Source organism: Tamandua tetradactyla, chromosome 24 (genome assembly GCF_023851605.1).
Source record: "Tamandua tetradactyla isolate mTamTet1 chromosome 24, mTamTet1.pri, whole genome shotgun sequence".
Lineage (NCBI taxonomy): Eukaryota > Metazoa > Chordata > Mammalia > Pilosa > Myrmecophagidae > Tamandua > Tamandua tetradactyla.
The window spans coordinates 40283315-40305071 of NC_135350.1; the positions used below are offsets into that span (position 1 = coordinate 40283315).

General features: G+C 35.1%; 1 protein-coding gene across 13 annotated transcripts in view; it reads right to left on the reverse strand.

Moving 5' to 3' along the window:
* Positions 1-21757, reverse strand: part of PTPN13 (protein tyrosine phosphatase non-receptor type 13) — a 240692-nt gene that overhangs the window by 24252 nt on the left and 194683 nt on the right. For 10 of the 13 annotated variants that reach the window (XM_077142915.1, XM_077142916.1, XM_077142920.1 and 7 more), the window contains 12 exons: positions 20843-20989; positions 19489-19582; positions 18826-18911; positions 17971-18130; positions 16337-16551; positions 16143-16241; positions 14434-14792; positions 12642-12822; positions 11145-11303; positions 10264-10435; positions 9955-10165; positions 3654-3724 (listed from right to left, as the gene is read on the reverse strand). In XM_077142915.1, coding sequence (XP_076999030.1) covers positions 3654-3724; positions 9955-10165; positions 10264-10435; positions 11145-11303; positions 12642-12822; positions 14434-14792; positions 16143-16241; positions 16337-16551; positions 17971-18130; positions 18826-18911; positions 19489-19582; positions 20843-20989 — 1954 coding nt within the window. The remainder of the gene's footprint in view (positions 1-3653; positions 3725-9954; positions 10166-10263; positions 10436-11144; positions 11304-12641; positions 12823-14433; positions 14793-16142; positions 16242-16336; positions 16552-17970; positions 18131-18825; positions 18912-19488; positions 19583-20842; positions 20990-21757) is intronic. The other 3 variants (XM_077142923.1, XM_077142914.1, XM_077142919.1) reach the window with 2 other exon arrangements.

Below are 21757 nucleotides of genomic sequence, written 5' to 3' on the forward strand. Positions count from 1 at the left end.
TTTCCTCTACTAATAATCTTAATTTCTATATTCTTCTCCACACCTCTCTCTCCTATCTTTTCCTATCTCTCTCTGATGCTCCCTTTAGCATTTTTTGCAGTGCTGGTCTCTTGATCACAGATTCTCTCAGAGACTGTCTGAAAATGTTTTAATTTCCCCCTCATTTTTTTTTGCCATGGGCAGGCTCTAAGAATTGAACCTGGGTCTCTGGCATGGCAGGTGAGAGTTCTGCCACTGTGCCACTGTTGCATTACCTTCCCCCTCATTTTTGAAGGACAATTTTGCTGGATATAGAATTCTTGGCTGGCAGTTTTCCTCTTTTAGAACCATAAACATATCATACCACTGCCTTCTCACATCCATGGTTTCTGCTGAGAAATCCACACATAGTCTTATTGGGCTTCCCTTGTATGTGATGGATTGCTTTTCTCTTGCTGCTTTCAAAATTTTCTCTTTCTTTTTTACATCTGACAGTTTGATTAGTATGTGTCTTGGAGTATGTTTATTTGGATCTATACTGTTTAGTGTATGCTTCACTTCTTGGATCTATAATTTTATGTCTTTCATAAGAGATGGGAAATTTTCAGTGATAATTTCCTCCATTAGTCTTTCTCTTCCATTTCCCTTCTCTTCTCTGTTTGGGACACCCACAACACAATAATCATGTGCTTTCATGTTGTCATTCAATTCTCTGAGATTCTGCTCATATTTTTCCATTCTTTTCCCTATATTTTCTTTTGCCTGTTGGATTTCAGATGTCCAGTCATCCAGTTCACTAATTCCTTCTTTTGCCTCTTTAAATATATCATGGGAGGTTTCCATTGTTTTTTTTTTTCATCACTTCTACTGTGCCTTTCATTCCCATAAGTTCTGTGATTTGTTTTTTCAGACTTTCGAGTTCTTCTTTTTGTTTGCTCATTGCCTTCTTTATAGCCTCCCTCAATTCACTGATTTGATTTTTGATGAGATTTTTCCATTTCTGTTAGAATATCCTGAATTAGTTGTTTCAACTCCTGTATCTCATTTGAACTGTTGTCCCTTTGACTGGCCAATATTTTCAATTTTCCTAGTATGACTTGTTATTTTTTGCTGGTGCCTAGGCACTTCATTTCCTTAATTAGTTTGCTCTGGAGATTGCTTTCACTCTTTTAGCTAAGATCTACTTGCTGGATGTCTTTGTTTTCTATCTGTTCTCTGACATTCAGTTCAGCTTATTGTAGATCTTAAGTATAGGTTTTATTTAATGTATCAGAATTTTCCCAGACCGGACTGGCTTCCTCTCAGGAGGAAAGAGTCACCTGCATCAGTTTTCCCTGAGGGTGAGTCCCAGCAGATGGACCTATGAAGCCTCTAGACTCTGTGCTTTCCTTTTTCTGCCCAGTACAGTCTTTGGTGCTTATCTGCCTGTGGTTTCCCACCAGCATAAAGTGATGCACTGCCTTTAACTTCAGCAGATCTCCCTGCTGGGGTCCTGGTCCAGGCAGAGAAGAGGTTGTAGGCTGGCTTTAATTGTTCCAGTTTTCCAGTCCCTGGGGTCTGAATTCCTTGAAGGAGGAATTCCATCTCAGCTGGGCCCCATGGCTTTCCTGGGGAAGGCACAGAACTGCCTCCAGGAAATTAACTCCTTTCACCTGATCAGCCACTTTGTATCTCAGATGTTTAATTCCATCCTTGCCTTGGGCAGTTGGAGCCTGAGAAGCCTAGTGGTTCTATCTAATGAGCTGTTAAGTAGTAGAAACAAAGCAATAAAGAAAAAAAAAAAAAAAAGTCCTTTTCAGAGCAGGACCCAGTTCCTTGGTTTGTTAACTGAGAACTTAAGTTGGTACATTGACTATGTATCTCCCGGCTCTGTGTGCCTCTCTCTCTCTTTTTTTTTAAGGGTCCAGCCCTTTTTCAAATATTTTGTGCTGTCTGATCCAGAAAGCCTCATTTTTTTTTCCTGCCAGGGCAAAAACTCCTAATACCTTTAGATGCTATTCAAGGTTTATCTGAGCTGGGGGCCTATTTTTCAGTAGTCAGAATTTGTTAATTAATTCCACAATTGGAGCTTAGTTGAGCTAAGTCCCTGCTAGTAGTCAAGTCTGTTTTCTTTTCCCTGGAGGAACCAGCCTGCCATGCCCATGGGGGAGGGACGCTGGCCTCCACGGCTTGGGGAACTCACAGTTCTATGTGGGATTGCAGCTGGTCCAGCTTGTCCAGATTGGTGTATGCTGTGTGTCTGGTCACTGACGTGGCCCCAGCAGCTGTCCTGTACTGTTCCTGGCTATTTACTAGCTGCTCTGGAGGATGAACTAAATTCCACACCTTACTAAACAGCCATCTTGGAACTCTGTATGTTTAAATTTTTAAGAAGTCATCAAACTATATTTTCAAAATTACATTCCCATCACTCTTTAGAAGTTCCTATTATTGTTACTATATGATTTACATAACTCATAAAGATATTAGTTCTATAGGAACAAAGTCAGAGAACCTCATAAAGCAGACAACTAGGTAATTTACACTAGGACAGCAGGGTACAGCTTCTCTCTTCTGCCCTGAAAATTACAACAGGAGTCATCCCAAAGGTCACTAGATTGCTCTGTGAAATAATCTGATCTTAACGTGAACTGTAGCTAGTAGACAGCAGTAAGAAGGATCCTTGCAGTATTCAAGGTAATAACAAAGGAGACTAATAGATATTCTTTAGCTTTTAGAAGGTAATCCTACAACAACTGCACTAGTGAGGTTTCTTTCAGCTACTGTTGGTATTTACATACCACTGCCTGATAACCTACAATTTTAGTTATGTATGAAGTGCTGAATTTACATTTCAAAAGCTTTAAGTCCAACACATTCCCCTGTGTTAGCATGTTGTTATCATATTAATACAAGCAATAAAAGCCACATTTATCAAGCCTGATTATGTGAATGAGAGCCTAGAGTCAGATTTCCTTGGTTTAAATTCTACCATTAAGCTCTACCATTTATTAACTCTGAGCTTGGGCAATTTAGTAAACTTCACTGCATCAAAGTCTCTCCTTCTATAGCATGAGAATATGAGCAATACTGTTCTCACAGAGTTAGAGGATTAAAGCACTTAGAAAAATGCTTGGATGGGAATAAGCATTAAATTAAGGTTAACCTGCAGCAGCTGCAACTGCTAATACTATTATTCCTATTAATTTGCTAGAATGTAAGGCAGATACATTGTTTTGCTCATTGCTGTATTCTTGATGATCAGAACAATGCTTGTTCACAGGGAGAAATTCAATAAATGCCAGAATAAGTTATTATGTGACAAGCATTGTGTGAGCATATTGCATGTATTATTCTATCTATTTCTCATTATAAACCAATGAGGTTGATTCTAATAATATCTTTATTTTATTCATAAGGAATAGGGACTTACATATGGATCCAATAACTAAGGTCACATAGGACTAATAGACTCAGATTTATCTAGCACTAAATCCCATGATCAACTATGTTCCACTATTTCCTATTATACACTGCTAGTTAGAGACGCTTTTATTAAATATGCTTTTTTCACTTAGAGAGATTCTGCAGAACACTCTGGAGGAGTAATTAAAACATTTTAATGACAATATCCAAACTTGACACTGGGAAAAAAATATATAACAACTTGTGCTACAAAACAGACGTACTCTTACCGTTGGCTTTGGTTGACTTTGGGCTTGAAATGGCAGCCCTCTTTGCACTGGAGACTACTGGATGACCATCTCTAAGTTGTAAAAAAAGAAAAAGCAAAGGTAAATTATTTAAGATATTTGTTGTAAATTTCCTTTGAACATCCAGAGTTTAATTTTGGATGGGCTTCAAGGGGATCCAGACATCCCCCAACACTACAGACAAACTTTTATGATAGTCTTCATCTGTATATTTTCTAGGAGATATTCATAACTCAAAAAAGATTAGGAATTACTTCTTTACATAATCTTTCTTTGGGTTTCAGATCAATACATTATACATTTTTTGCTTCCATTTAAAACATTGGTACTATTCATGACCTAATCTTAAATTCATTGTCACTCAGGCAATGGTTCAAAGATAACTTAGAGGTCATAGATGACTAAGTTTTATATACTTAAGGACCCTGATATTTGTCTTTTCCTTTAAATTATTTAAGTGAAAATCGAGGCACACTATTTATATTCAAAGGATTATAAGAACAATACCGCCCCAAGTGAAAAACAGCCAAAAGGAAATATGTTCAGACGTTAATGCCTAGCACCTTGCTCTATGAAACAGAATTAGTCTAGAACTTCATTGTTGCTGATATTTGAGGGAAAAGGGAGGTTGCCTAGTGTTGGGAGAGGCAATTTACCACAGGCCCTGGGTGTCCCTCTATGCTATTGTTAGGGAGGCCAATCATGCAAGACCCTTCCTGAAGACCCTGTTTGCAGGAAGCAACCTTGAGGGATGAAGTAATCTCACAGACAAAAAGCAGGCCTTCTTACAGGCTGCTATGAACGAGCCGTCTCCCAAAGCTCAATGTTCCTCTCCTATAATGCAACCCAGAGTGTGCAGGCATCCATTAGGCCCACATGTGTCACTTCCACAAGACTTAGGGGGCATGGAGAGCAGATACAAACATCATGTTCATGCTGCTTGCTGTGCAACTGGTAATGAAATCCTTTATCTCTGACCTAGGAATTTCATGCCTTCTGTCAGTATTCATAAAATAATAACAGGCTAGATCATTAGCTTGCAAGTGGGGTAAAATCTCAGACTCTTGTACTTCTTGGCATGTAGATTATTACTACAAGTTTATACCCTTTCCATTATTGCTACCCTGCGGACCTCAGAGAGGGCAGATATACACAACAGTGGAGAGAAAGCTGGAATAAAATGAAGGGGACAGTAATTGTGGCTACCACGGCATTAATCTTCAGTGACTACAGCTAATATAAATGTAGAAAGACATAAGAAACTTAATTTCAGGGCTGGGTACTCTACTGATTTTGAAATGAAACATAAACTAGACCTATAGGCTAACAGACATGTTGATTTTAATTAAAATATTCTCCATGTTGTTTGAAGAATTTCTTCTCCCACTAATTATTTAGGATAATTGGGGAAAATGACTACATGCAAATCCTATTTTTTGAAACAAGTTAGGGATTACAGTAAAGGGAAAAAAGTGTACAATTCAACCTGAGGTTCAGAAGAAACACAAAAAAGTTTATCATAAGGTGATTGAATGAACAATTCCTACATTTTGAAAGATACGCTATGTAAAATTCACCATGTATCAACAGATAAGCTTCATATAGTCTAAGTCTGTCATCTAGAAAGCATGGATTCATGCAAATTTCTCAATTTATTTGATTATATGGGAAAGGAGATTTACTATTAGCATTTTTTTATAAGTTGAAATTGTTACAGGTAAAGCGGGTATAGCTCTATCCTTTATTGGTAACAGATATGAGTTTGGGGTAGGATTGACCCCAGCCCAGCTCAGGGAACTGGTATGCCTGGGCTGGGCTAATCAGTATATTCTTATCTCTTTGCTTTATTACAGGGACTGACAGTAATATAGTCCCAGGACAATCAGCAGACAGTGCTCATTTTACCATAGTGATTGGTGGAACTTGTTTTAAGATTGGGAATGTTCCCAAAATGGGTATGAGGGCTTGTAATACTGTATAGCTTAAAATAATTCTCGGATACATCCCAGAGTATGCTAGGCAGGTAATTAAAAAGTATTGGCAAAGTCCCTTGAGGGACTGGAGAAAAGATATGGACCTATTAAGTTTTCCCACTTGGAAACCTCAGATACTTTCTCAAACACTAGGAACTCCCAAGTCAATAGGCCATGCCATTGATGTTGAGTCTTGCTCTTATGAAACTTATTTCTGTATGGAGAAGCTAAGCTTATCTATAATAATGCCTAAGAGTTACTTCCAGACAACCTCTGTTTTTGTTCAGATGTGGTCTCTCTCTTTCTAACCCCAACTCTGCAAGAAAAATCATTACCCTCTCCCCTACATGGGACATGACATTCAGAGGTATGAGTCTCCTGGGTGGGACATGACACCCAGGAATGAATCTGGCCCTGGCACTGTGGGATTGACAAGGCCTTCCTGATCAAAAGGAAGAAAAGAAATGTAGCAAAATAAGGTATCAGTAGCTAACAGAATTCAAGTAGAGTCAAGAGGCTACTCCAGAAGCCACTCTTATGCAAGCTTCAGCTATATTATTACTTATTGTGACAGTTTGCCAAACCCCAACCAACATAATTCCTGTTAACCCTAAAGAACACCCAAGGTTCTATCTGAAATCTTACAAGAGTTGAATGCACTAAGTTTACTTTTCAGAAACCTAAAACCTTCAGATGGTTCCAAGAGCAGATGTATTCTGAAACCCAGAAGTGCCAGTCTTTCCAAGAACATCAACCAGTTCCATTCCCCCACCCCATTTTGTTGATACCCTTTCTCAACATCAAAAAAGTTAGAATGGGCATAACCCAAGTATCCCAAAAGATTGGGAGAATGATCAAATGTAAGGACGAGTTATAACAAAGAAGATAGGATTTAACAAATGAGTATGACTGCTGAATCATTATATAGTATCTCTTTTAGTCTTCAGTGTCTTGTAACAGCTAGAGGGAAAAATCTGCAATTGTGGAATTGTAAGTCATAACAAACTTTGAAATCTGTTCTATAACTCTTTTTAAAATATACTTTGAAATTTATTGCTTTTGTGTATATATGCTATATTTCACAATAAAAATGTAAGAAAAAAAAAAAACAAAAAGAGTGCCCTAGATGATTTTCCCCCAGGTGTTTTTGGAAATTTCTCCAAGTGTGGTCTGAGGACCCCTGGCAACAATTACCTGGTGTCTTCTTAAAAATACAAATTTCCTCGGATATCATGTATTTTAATTTCTAGTAAAATAGAAGCCCAGGATTCTGCATTTTAAAAAGGTTTTTCTCTTGAGGTTTACTGGAATGACTACTGTATCATTATATTGATATTTCTTTTAGTCTCCAGTGTCTTGGAGCTTCTAGAAGGAAAAACCTAAAATTGTGGAACTATAACCCATACCAAATACTGAAACCTGTTCTGTATAACTAATTGTTAAAATGCATTTTGAAATTTATTGCTTTTTTGTATACATGCTATATTTCAAAAAAAAAAATACTAATTAAAAAAAAAAGATTGTTCTTGATGGTGTTGTAAGCAGGTGTGGGGCATAGAACTGAAGCAGACATCTGACTATTTGAAAGCAAGTCATCCTGCGGAGGGAGGGGATACACAGAAAAAGAGGGAAGAACTAAAAATAGCAAAGAAATAGAGCCAAAGGTCTCATCCAATTTCCCTCAAAACCATCCTATCTCTGAACTTTCTCAGTCATATAAGTCAATAAATCCCTCTTCTAGTTTAAATCAATTTGGGTTGTATTTTGATATTTGCAACTAAACATATTCCATACGATAAATTTGGTAATCATCCTATTAACTACAAAAGTATATCCAAGGCGGTTTCCTAGACCTTACACTCAAAGCAAAAGCATTGAAGAAATAAATAAATAAATGGGAACTCCTCAAAATTAAACACTTTTGTGCATCAAAGAACTTCGTCAAGAAAGTAAAAAGACAGCCTACACAATTGGAGACAATGTTTGGAAACAATATATCTGATAAAGGCCTAGTATCCAGAATTCATAAAGAGATCATCAACAAAAAGACAGCCAACTCAATTACAAAATGGGCAAAAGACTTGAACAGACACTTCTCAGAAGAGGAAATACAAATGGTCAAAAGGCGCATGAAGAGATGCTCAACTTCCCTGGTTATTAGAGAAATGCAAATCAAAACCACAATGAGATATCATTTCACACCCACCAGAATGGCCATTATCAATAAAACAGAAAATGACAAGTGCTGGAGAGGATGTGGAGAAAGAGGCACACTTCTCCACTGTTGATAGGAATGTCAAATGGTACAACTGCTGTGGTAGGCAGTTTGGAGGTTCCTCACAAAGCTAAATATAGAATTGCCATATGACTCGGCAATACCATTGCTAGGTATCTACTCAGAACACATGAGGGCAAGGACACAAACGGACATTTGCACACCAATGTTTATAGCAGCATTATTAACAATTATCAAGAGATGGAAACATCCCAAATGTCCATCAACAGACGAGTGGCTAAACAAACTGTGGTATATACATATGATGGAATATTATGCAGCTCTAAGACAGAATAAAGTTATGAAGTATGTAACAACATGGATGGACCTTAAGCAAATTATGCTGAGATTAGCTGAAACAAAAGGTCAAACACTGTATGGTCTCACTGATATGAACTGACATTAGTGAATAAACTTGGAGAATTTCACTGGTAACAGAGACCATCAGGAGATAGAAATAAGGTTAAGATATTGGGTAATTGGAGCTGAAGGGATACAGATTGTGCAACAGGACTGATTGTAAAAACTCAGAAATGGACAGCACAATACTGCCTAACTTTAATACAATTATGTTATAACACTGAATGAAGCTGAATACGAGAATGACGGAGGGAGGAGGGCTGGGGGAACAAATGAAATCAGAAAGAAATACAGATGATAAAGGTGGAGATGCTATAATCTGGGAATGCCTAGAGTGTATAATGATAGTGACTACATGTACAAATTATAAAATGTTTTTGCATGAGGAAGAACAAAGGAGTGTCACTACTGCAGGGTGCTGAAAATAGATGGTAATTAATATTTTAAAATTTTACCTTATGTGTGAGACTAAAGCAAAGAATGTTTGGTTTGGTACAAAATTTATATTTTGACTAGTGCATTTCCTAATATAACTTATGTAGACAGCTTAACTGAACACTGTAAGTGCATGAAACCTTGAGTAAGACATGAGATTTTGTGGGTTTGTCCAGAGTGATGCCCCGATAAATCCCAGAGTGATTTGAACAGTGAATAAAAAAGTATTTGAAAAGTACCTTTTGGGAAATGGTGAGAAAGGGGGAAAATTAAACTTCCCCAAGTTGAATTCTTGATATTCTCACAAGCAGTGGGGACAACCAAAGCTATAGGCTGAGTCCCCAATCTTGGGGTTTGTTCATATGAAACTTAACCCCACAAAGGATAGGTCAAGCCTATTTAAAATTAGGCCTAAGAGTTACCCCCAAGAGAACCTCTTTTGTTGCTCAGATGTGGCCTCTGTCTCCAGCTAATACAACAAGCAAACTCACCACCCTACCCCTGTCTATGTGAGACATGACTCCCAAGGATGTGGACCTTCCTGGCAACGTGGGACAGAAATCCTAGAATGAGCTGAGACTCAGCATCCAGGGACTGAAAAATCCCCTAGAATGAACTGAGACTCAGCATCAAGGGATTGAGAAAACCTTCTCAATCAAAAAGGGGAAGAGTGAAATGAGACAAAATAAAGTGTCAATGGTTGAGAGATTCCAAACAGAGTTGAGAGGTTATCCTGGAGGTTATTCTTATGCATTAAGTAGATATCACCTTGTTATTCAAGATGTAATGGAGAGGCTGGAAGGAACTTCCTGAAAATGTAGAGCTGTGTTCCAGTAGCCATGTTTCTTGAAGATGATTGTATAATGATACAGCTTTCACAGTGTGACTGTGTGATTGTGAAAACCTTGTGTCTGATGCTCCTTTTATCTACCTTATCAACAGATGAGTAAAACATATGGAATAAAAATAAATAATAGGGGGAACAAATGTTAAAATAAATTTAGTTTGAAAAAAAAAAAGGATATCCAAATATTTATCCAAAACTTAGTGTGCTTTCAAAAGCGCACTATCAGGAAGTTTGTTCAATCTCTACCAGTCTCTGATATGTTAGTCTGTGAGTTAATAATTCAGGAATATCTTTTAAGAGAACAGAAGTATAAAAAAAAAGCTAAAATACCTGTTTATGAGAATGAGTAGATGCATACACATATATAGACACATGCAAATAGTTGCAACGTACCTTGTTGCTTTCAGTACCACTGAAGGAAGTGACATGTCTAATGCTTTCTTAGCTTCTTCCAAGGTCATTCCTTGTGTGCTGACTCCATTCACATAATGGATGATGTCTAATAGCTGGAGATTACCTTCAATGGCTGCAGCTGAGCGTGGATTGATATCACTGACATATATCACTTGATGAAGGGTTTCGTGACCTCCAGATAAGGAAAAACCTGAAGGGAATAGAAAATATTTGTTTCCACACTTGCAACAGGCTGATTCTTAATCTAGCCAAAAATATCATTCTGCACAAAACTTGACTTTGGTTTACCCAATTCCTCTTTATTGCATGTTAATGTAATATCTGGCAGCAAATGAGGCAATACTGGCATTCTTGGTATTTCTAGGACTCGTCCGAGCACTAATCTGACTGTCTTTGGTGCAGCTCGGAGCAGGTTCACTGCATCTGTATGAGTCATGTTTGTAACATCTGTATCATTAACCTAGAAAAATGAGAAAGGGTCAAAGTAAGATTATAGTTTTTGGAACAGAGAAGTTAAATTGCCAAGAAAATAGATTGATCTTCCTAAGTCTTTATAGAACCAGTCAGAAATTTACAATAGTGGTCTCTAAGTTATCGGTAATCCTTATTGAGAAAACCATAAGCCCAGCTATTAAATACTCATGTGAAATGAAGACATAAAATACATAGCAAATACATCATTACTTTGTTAATATAGGAAATTTATCATTTTACTAATTTAAAAACTCTCTGTGCAGATGCAAATGTTAAAAAAATTGATCATGGTGATGGATATACAACAGTGTGATGATATTGTGAGCCACTAATTATATTCCACGTATAGAATGTTTATATGTCGAGACTCTTAGTATGTTGTCTGTTGCTTACAATAAAAATATTTTAAAAAAAATAAAATAAATAAAAACTCTCTGTTCATGAGATTGTCAATAACTTGTTTTATACCTTAACTCAGAGTAAAGGGACTTTCAAATTAAAAAAAGGAACTTTATGCATTTCCCCAACTGTTAATATAGAAAAGTCTTTACTTTTAAGGAGTGGAAAAGGAAAACATAAATCAAACAGAGAAATTGAATGTTATATTACTGAAATTTTCCTTTTCTTCCCTCTCCAGCCCTGGCTTACTCTTTGGCCACATTTGACAAATCTCCCAGTCCTCTTAAAGTTCTCACCTTTATGAGCCGGTCCCCAGGTTTCAGCCTTCCATCACTTTTCGCTGGATCCTGAATGACGTCATGAACATAACAACCAACACTCTGATTGCCTTTGGTTACGGTAAAACCCAGGCTTCCCTTTTCTGATTTAACTAGAGCAATGAGGAGTTCTACCTCCTAAAGGAAGAAAACAGTGATTTCTTCAGTTTGTCTATTTTGACATGCAGACAAACAGAAAGATCAATACTGAACTATTATTTCCTTTGATTAACAGAGGAGGGAACTGAAGCTTAAAAGGTTAATTGACCTGTCCAAGTGAAGAAGCCAGGTCTGTCCAATTCTCAGTAGAATGTTCCCTCCCCCCAGGTAGAAGTTGAGTTTAAATACAATGTCTTGTGTTTGCCTAGAGAGAGCTGAGACAGAACTTACTCATGGCTCCATTCTTTTATCTTCAGATAAATAAGGACACAGCAATGGTTTTATTTTGGCGACCAAAGAATACTTTATTTGAGGGGGTACAGAGTAAGGGGAGGTTCAGGAAATGCTTCATATATTTCTAAGCTACAAAGACTGATGCCGAAAGCCACAAAAGTTAAAAAAAAAGTTTATAAATATATGACTTTTTTTGTCATTTAATGTCATATTTTCATTTATTTAGTTGTATAAATAATGTATAAATAAAATTAAAAAGTTTATTTTTAAGGTTTCAGACAAGATATAAAGATTGACAACTTTCTATGGAAATCACTTGGATGATTTCACTGAAAATGAAACTGAATTGCTGAGAATAAAACTCTAGGTGCAGATGCTACACACATACACATATACACAAACCTATGTGCAATTACAGGGAAACATAAAATCTGGAAAGAAACTTCAAAACTGGGTTTTGGTTTTGGAGTGGTGTGATTATAGGTAGTTTTGATATTCTTTTTCCTTAATTTGTAAAATAAACACTTATTTTTGGACAATAAAATAGTTTTAAAAAAGCTTAATTTCAATCAATGTAAAAGATATTATATTTGGATATTTGGTTTCCAAATGGAATATGTAGATTTTGAAGTTCAAGGGCTATTATTACAATCTGAAGGACTCTATTTGTACATGTAAAAGGTATGAAAAAAAATTACATTCCAGCTTGATTAAAATTTAAATAGGTAACTCGCTAGAATTTGAGAAATAAAGATAATACTCATTGCCTTACTCTGTAGCAAGTACCATACTAAGCACTTTACCCATGTTATTTCATTTAATCCTCATCATAATCCTATGACGTCACTAGGCCTATTTCATAGCTGAAGCCAGAAAGCCTCAAAAAATCAAGTTAATTTGCATGCAGGTATTTTGCTTTTTTCCCCCCTATTTCTCAGCTGTATTACAGACACGCAACCATTCATTTGATATAGAAATGAAAGTATACTAAAAGGTAGTCTTTCTCTAAATAAAAAGAAATTGTGTGTTTTCTATTTTCCTTGAGAAAATATGGATTTTTTTTTAAAAAAGGAAAAAACTCACTAGCTCAAAGTCTCCCAAGTGGTTTTCTGAGTCATTTTTCAAAGGTGCCAAGTCTCCTGGTCCAGTTGGTTCAGAAGTATGACATATATGATGTTTATCAATTGAATTAAAGGATGCAGAATCTGACCGGGGTTGCTTGCTCTGCCCAGGAGTCACTTCCAGTGGTAGAGAAGGAAGACTGCTACAAAGACAAAGAAGGAAGAGCATTTTTCAAATACATTTCAATGCCAATATAGTAAATCTGTGCCACAAACAAAGGTTAAGCTTTTAAAAATGCTTAGCAAATAAATACTCCTGTCTCATTCAGATTTGAGATCTTAAACTATAATTTGTCTGACTCTGGACTATGAACATATTTTACGTCTGCTATATTGTAACACTACCAATTTCTTCTTTGTCCAAGTTCTATTTTAAAGAAGTAGCTAGGTTGTGTGCATCATTAAGATAGATTAAACTTAATAGTTTTGATTCTTAGTTTGTTAATCCAAGGCTGAAGCCTAATGTGTGTTTATAGATAGAGAAAAAAGAGGAAATAAAGGATTAATAAAAGTCTTATACCTAGGGTAAGTTTCCAGAAACCTACAACCTCCAGATAGGTCCCTGGACCAGGTAAGTCCTGAAATCTAGAGGGCCCAGCCTCTCCAGAATATCAGCTAGTTCCATCTCCCTATCTCATATTATTGACAGCCCCTTCCAACATGAAAAAATTAGAATGGCCATAGCCCAAACACCCCTAAAGAGTGGGATAGAAAGATCAAAGATGATGGTGGAATTATACAGAGAAGGTGGGATTTAACAAATGAATATGATTGCTGAATTATTAAACTGATATTTCTTTTAGTCTCCAGTATCTTAGAGCTTTTCTTACTTAGAAAAGTAAAAACCTAAAATTGTGAAATTGTAACCCATGCCAAACTCTGAAATCTGTTCTACAACTGATTGTTGTGCTGTGCTTTGAAATTTATTGCTTTTTTGTATATATGTTATTTTTCACAAACAAGAAACAAAACAGCGGGTTGTGATGATAAACAAATATTTATTCCTTCTAGCCTCCTATATTCTGGAGCAGCTAGAAGGAAAAATCTGACATGATGATATGGTAATCCACGATAAACCCTGGGATCTGTCCTGTAACTACTTGTTGAGTGCTTTGAAAACTTTTTTTTCCCTTAGCTTTGTATATATTTTATACTACACAATTAAAAAAAGTTTTTAAAAACTGTCTTATTCTTATGGTTATTTCAGAAGAGAGAATAGGGGGGTAAAAACAACCAGACAGACAGATATTGTTGAAGCTGGATATACTCAAAGACATGAACAAACAGTAAAATGCATGAATAACAATCAGAGGTGAAGATGTAGTCTTTCTCTTTTCTTCTCCTTAATATTTCAATCATTTCTCCTTTCTCAATCTTCTCTACCCTTTTATCTCTGACATTTTGTTAAGTCTCTACCTTCTCTTTCTCCTCTTCCTTTATATTTTTGTGACCAACTCTCCCACCTATCACTACATAAATAGATCTCTTTCTTGTTAGGTAATATGATTGATCGTTAAATACAAACTTCCTAATTACTAAAAAATATGCCAAGAGGAAGGTAAGGCTCAGGCTGGATGGGTAGAGAATTTACTGCTTTGCTAACTAAAACTGTTAGAACAGCTAGATATCCAATAGGGTCACCATCTGCCTATTCACTGTGAAGTTCACAGGGACACATTGCCTTCTTAGGGGAATGTATGTTGCTGCTAACAACAACCAGTTACTCTCAATGCTACACACAATATCAACAATACCTGTCCTCAAATTCTGGTTTGTTGGGTATTTCCTGAGGACAGTAAAACATGGCACATATGGTATCTTCTTGAGACATGGGTGCTTCATGTCGACTCTGTGATAGGACACTGCTTAGAGTCTGATGCAAAGCTGAATTCCAGCTCATATTTAATATCTTTGTTGTAGCTTTCACAGAGTCTTCTTCTCCACTCCCAGTGCTGTCACTATAACTGTCTCTCCTGGATTGGGACTCGCAATTTTTTGTGCTTTTGTCAAACATTTCATTTTCATCTGAGCTGGTGCCTTGCTCCACACATGATAGCCGTGGAGGGTCTTTATTGCTGTTTGGAAGTACTTGTGCTGGAGAGTGTACTGGGCTCTGTAATGGACACATTTAAAGACATCAGAGTGTGACATATTAGTTTTAGAAGCATTTAACTGAAAATGAAGATGTGCAACAATCGTACTTTCTATAAAAATATTTGATCAATTTTCTTATAAAAGTAATTTACGCTCATTGGTGAAAAAAATCAAATACAAATAACACGCATAAAAATAACAAATGTTAATAGTCTGTGACATCTTTTAAATCAGAGTTATATACCTCACTTTGTATTCCACCTTCAAAATCTAGGTTTCTGTCACGAGTATTTTCTGAGCTGTGCTTTGAAAACAATTTTAATATTTTCCCAATAGTTTTACCTATAGATATATCTTTAACTTATTTCAGCATTGTCCTTTTATCTGATACAGAAGTAGTTTTCAGCTTTCATTATTAACAGAAACCTAGCAGAATGTATATGCAAATTTACACCTCAGTTTCTGATTTATTTTTCTAATTTTCTATACTGCCAGAACATAGAACATTTCAAAAAGTCTTGTTAAATATTTCCAAATTACTTTTCCAGAAAGACTGTATCAATTTACACATTCACCAAGAGAGTTCCATCAGTACTTTCTCTATAGTGACAAAAATATAATTTCTTAAAATGCTATTTATAATATGTCTTATAGTCATTACTTTCCTAAGGACTGCAATGCCATCCCCTCACCCCCACAGTAACATACGGGTCAAAGCTTTAAAAATAATATTTATTCTGGGGTCAAATACTCCTGTCTCTCATACTCATGAGTCACCATTTGCTAGCCATGGAACACTATTTTAACCACACAGGGCAAAGGTAACATTTTTTCAATTATATTGTTATTTATCTATGTACATACTTCTACTTATCAGTATGCAATTTATAGGTCACCATCAAAATAGATTTTGGATCCTTGACTTAAGAAAGGGAAAGGGAAAAATAAATTCTTTTCTCTGTGATTTTTGGTGTCTAAAAGAACAAGGTTAAAACTCTTAAATAAGTCTCATTTTTATCTAAACCAGTTCAGAATGACAATTATTTTTTCTAGTTTGGGTCAATGAAGAAATGGACAGAAGGTTTTTTTAACCAGTATTTTATGCCTTTTTTTAAATTTATGTTTAGAAATTCATGTAGATATCCTAGAATTGGAGAATTGGAAGGGAGAAGAGAAAGTGAATCTATTTTATATTATAAATATAAAAACCATTAAGAGACTACATGACACATAGAAGATATTCCTCGCTGCAATACAACCAGATATGAAGCCCAGGAGATCAATCAATGATGAAACCACAATGTCCGTGCTCATGGATCACCTAAATTGATATTCCATAAAAATATATATTATATCTCATAAGTCTCACCAAAAGAGCAGAATCAATTTCAGGTAGTACACCAGGTGGAGGCCTGCAAAGAAGCAAGGATACCTCTGAAGATGTTCCCCTGAGAGCGGATATGACTTCCTATGGGTACCATGAATGAAAAACAAAGAAACAGTTAAACCAGCTTTATGAAATTGCTCTGAAAAATGCTATATTCCATATGCTAAGGGGCTCACCTGCTGAGATAGTCCTTTCAAAGAGGCTCCATTCACTTTCAAGATAACATCTCCCACATCAATTTTTCCACTTTCTGCTGCTGGTTGTCCAGGAAAGAGCTTTTTAACTCTTACTATGCTGGTATTTATTTGTTCAGGTATAAGATTATCTTCTCGAGAAAAACTGAATCCTAGGCCTGAGCTATTTTTAAATAACTGCACTTCAAATGTATTTTCTGGAGGAAGAAAAGATGGAAATAAATAAATATTCTTAAAATGCTGTATATACATATGGGCATGCATATATATTCAGACTCATTTTTAAAAGTCATTGTTTCATATTTAAAGCTCCATGTGCATTTATTGCTGCGACTATCAAATGCTTACACTGCATTCAAGTCCTATTTCAAACTATCACTAATTTAAGAAAACTTAATGAAGCAAGCTGCATAAAGTAAACTGTATGAACAGAAAGGGAAGTTATGAAAGCAAAGTTCTGAAGATGGAATTATGTTTCAATTTTAAGTCTTTTAAAAGACTGCATATAACAGGGAAGAAAGGGAGAAATTCAGGGAATGTGTGTTAAGAGAAAAATACAGGAAAACAATGGGAGAAAGATGGGGAAGAATAATAAAACAAATGATGCAAAAGGCTGTGGGGAGGTCAGTCAACATGTTTTGGTGAGGTATGATGTTAATCCAGAATTTCAATGACATTCAGATAAATGTCAATGTAATTCAGACCAAGGTCAATTTTTATTTTTGATAAAAAAGTCATCAGCAAATTAGAAGGAAAAACAATAAGTAGAAAAAACTAAAAGTCCCCAAAGAGAGAGTGATGAATGAAATAAGGAATAAAAGATAGTGGCGGTAGTAGTAAAATGGGTGGTCCAACTTTGTTTTATAAATTGGGATTAATCACATATGCTGGATTATTATTATTTTTTTTATACTGTATGGCAGGGGTCACATTTCATTCTTTTTCCATGTGAGTATAGGCTGGATTATTTTCTGTCCTCATTTTTTGGACTAATTCAGAGCTGCTAACATTTGTTTTATCAAGTAGGGATCTAAACGAAAAATAACAATCACCATCATTTATAAAATAAAGTATATTTTAACCCCTTAAATGGAAGATAGAATCTCAGAATAAAGGGTAGCCTTGTAATAAGAATACAGATTTCAAAAAAACTCACTATTGCATCATTTTAAATTTTTCTATCAATCACTGATAGTCCAAGGGCTGGCACTGCTAGTAAGAATGACCAATAACTGGGAACTATCAGGTAAATTTCTGCCCAGAGTTAGCATTACAAACTCATAAAATCAAATAGAAATCCAGGAAAAGAGTCAAGGTTTCATCTTGGTTTGAAGTCATTTTTAGCAAATCCTTTAACTTTTTTTCCTTACCAAATTCCACAACTATTTAAGGAATGATAAAATCACCATAGCCTGTTTTATGTTCTATCTGTTACAGCCAGAGCTTTTACAACTCTAAGAGCTACTAAGAGAATGTGTCTGTTTTTATATTCAGTATGGTACTGCATCCAGTTATTATTTACACTTATCAAAACTATTTAAAGAGACTAGGCCATGAATGGTGATTTGATATGTAAAAACTAGTAAAAATTTAAAGGTGAAGTGACAAGGTCTGACCTTCAGTGACAAAGCTGTAGTCTTGGACATGAGTCATATTCTTCACTATTTTTTCTGGAGCTTGGCCTTGGGCATCTGGATCTGCAAGGGTGCACTGGGTGCCAGGGACATGTTCTTTGGATGCTGGAGACTGTCCCTTTTCTAACAACAGATGAACTACCTGGAGGAATGCAATAGCATTCTCATAATTAAGGCAAATTATAAGAAAATAAACTTTCATGATTTTGTGGAGTTGATGGTATAAAATCATAAGTACTGTGTCCCACACAATGTAGACAGATGGAGAAAAAAGTAGAAGAACAAAACCAGGGGCTTGAAAATTTCAAAATTAAGTACTTCATCATTTTCTGTGTAAAAAGATAAATGATTTTAAAAGAAAAGAAATTTCTGTTATAAAAATAACATAACCATGTCATAGAAAATTGGGTATTAGAGGAATCACTACTATATTATAGTACAAAAATCATGATAAATATTTGGTAAACTCTCCAAACCAAGATTTATTAAAGCAAAATGAATTTAGCCTTTAGGTTAAAGCATGACTAGGACTGGAAATCACTGGATATTAAGTGGATGTTTCTGAAAAATTAAAAAAAATATAATCCCCAGCCATTCTATCACCTGATCTATTTGCTAATATTAGGGTTAGATGTGATATAAAAAGCCAGCTTCCTCAGTCAAAACCTTGCCAGTATTTGCTCCTCAATTTGGAAGAAAAAACATAACAGAATGTTATATGGAACTGGCTTAGTTCCTGGTTAACTATCAAATTTAGAGACATTAATAGGATTGACATTCATACATTAGTTTACCCTTCTAAATTATCTTAAAAAGATTGGCAAAATGATCTATTACCTGCCCTGTATTTCTCAGTGTTTCCACAGCTTGTTTATGAGTAGCTCCTTCCAGGCTAACACCATTGACAGCTAGGACACGATCACCTTTACATAATTCATAAAGAAGCAATTACTAAAAAAACAAAACTCTACATGCTCTTTCGCAGTTAGTGGTCTTATTTTGTATTAATTTGGTTGAGGAGAGGCTCAGACAAATTCAGGATAAAGTCACAGAGTTTTGCTAATTTAATGTTATTTAAATTCTTTCTTATTTATATGACTAATTTTAGGTAAATTTTGGAGTAATGCTGTTATGAAAATAAATTTATATCATGAGAAAAGACAAACTGAACCATAATTATAGAGAGATCAGTGTGAATTCCTCAGTTAGTTCCTATTAGAAATGTAGACATCAGTGTTACAAGGGTGCTTTCTTTTCCTCATTCTCTGGCACTCTGCTAAAAGCAAAGCATTAACCAGCACAATGGCTCTGTATTTTTCTGATACTAGAGAATAAGCTCTAAAGAAGGGCTTTTGGAATGGCATCAAAGAGTTTCTTTATGCTGTAGTCTTATAATTTTCTATGTTCTTATTCCATATTATGAATTGAAGGTCTAGATCAACTTCCTAATCTCTTATCTATTTGTTGGGTATAATTCCTGCACATACAAAAATACTGTACCTTTGTGAATTCTACCATCAGACTCTGCTGCTCCCTTGGGAATAACAGCTTTCACATAAATGCCACCATGTCTGACACTAGTGTTCACACCTCCCTAAGTAGAAAAAGAAAGATAAAATAAAATTTGGTTAATATGAAAAAATATTTACTATCCCTCTTTTAAACTGACACGGAAAGCATTCAAGTCATCAACCAAAGTAAAAGCATCAAGTCAGCATATGCAATTACTTTTATAACCAAGAATATTTCCAGATAATTTTTTCAAATGTCAAAGCAGTTTCTCTTTAGCAACATTCTCTAAACAATTCAGAAAACTACAACATTCTAGATCTTGATTATATGAGGAACTGTTCTTCTGTAAGACTATATAATGTATTATAAGCAAGCAGAAAGCAAAATTCATCCATGCAAAATTAGCTTGAGAATATAATTATTAGGAAAAAAAGAATATGGAATAATATACTTTAGAAGATATTTGCTAATCTGAAAGCAAATTTCATGAGTAAAGGAAAAATAAATTTTCTTTTATTTTAAAAGTCTTTGGCAGAGAAGCTTATTTATGGGGCAGATGAAATCTGCAGTCAATTTTCTATCTATTGTGGACATGCAAGTTTTATTTCCCTTCACAACAGGAAGACAGAAAAAAAACTAAAGAAATGAAGGACAAGAGAAAAGGTTTACACTATTTTTTTAAATGCCAGAAAGTTAAGATTTCTTTTGATCCGAACTTACTGTTACTGCAGTTTCTGCCATGTTGCCAAATGGTTTTTTATAACTAACAATATCATTCATATGTGATAAGTGGTAATGTCACAATTCAGGTTCCAGTATATCCATTCATAAAATTCTAAATTTTACCTTTATCAATTAATCTATGCTTCCATTTTAACTACTTAAAAACTTCATATATTCCTTGGGAACTTCAAATTTTAAGATCCTAAACATGTTTATAAGTTATTAGATATAGTATTAAGATATAAAGGACATATAAATATCTATTAATCTTTCATTATTCATGATGTAGGCCAAAGACATATCATCTTACTATTCCATGCTCATACAGAAGCTGTCAAATCTATATGAAACACACATTTTATACTTTACAGGTTTTACAATCAGATTAAAAAAGTATGAAATCTATGGGGGAAAGGTAGCAAATGTCTATTTTTTTTTTTTAAAAACCACAGGAAAAAGGAGCTAGTGCATTAAATTAAAAAAAAAGTTTTAGGATATGATTCAATTTTTAATTTTGGAAATATTTGACAAGTATTGCTTTAAAGCAAAACTATTCAATTGATAATAAGGTGGTATATGATAGGGCGTTGGAAATGGAGAAGAGAAAATATTTGAAAACCTTGTCAAACAGTACCGTGACACTTATCCCCAAGCTGTTATCATTTTTAGTCAGTTCAACCTCAAACATATCTCCAGGTTTAGGAGGTGATGAAGAAAAGGTTTTAAAATTCATTTTGTTGGATGTATTCATTGAGGAGGAAGATTCCTTAACAAAGGAAAAAAAAAAGATTTCTTGTTAGAGTTAAAACGAATTATTACTGGAAGACCAATGTGTTTTTTGGAAAAACTAAGAAAAAAAAAGATAATAAGGGATAGTGGATTCAGAGTACACAAGAGTTGAAAGAGATTTCAGCAATCATTTACTCCATTGCCTTCATATATATACATATATATATATATATATATATATATATATATATATATATATATATGTATATATATATATATTTTTGCATGGGCAGGCACTAGGAATCGAACCCAGGTCTCCGGCATGGCAGGTAAGAATTCTGTCACTAAGCCACTGTTGCACCACCCGTTGCTTAAGCATTTTACAGTTCAGAAAACTGAGTACAAGAGATCAAAGAGCTTGTTTCAGGTAAAATAGCTAGCTAGCTATGGCAGGGACAAGGCTTGAATCCAGTTTGAACCTGGCTTTTATATAATCCTTGTCCAATGCCTCTTACATTCTCAAATTTGGAAAGAATTTCCAGATCCTTAAAAAAATTAATATATATCAAGCAATACCTTTTAACATGGGCTTTTAAGATGGGTAGTCTTCATGTTTATTCTGCTTATGCAAATGTAAGATTGCTTTATGAAACTTTCATTCAGTTTATCATATAATAATGTCTTTGTATCTTCCAATTTAAGATTTATTGCTTACAATAACTTATATAAGAACAGAAAAATAAAAATCACAATAGTTTTCCTTCTTAATATTATGCCAACGAAGCTGAAAAGTAACTGCCATCTA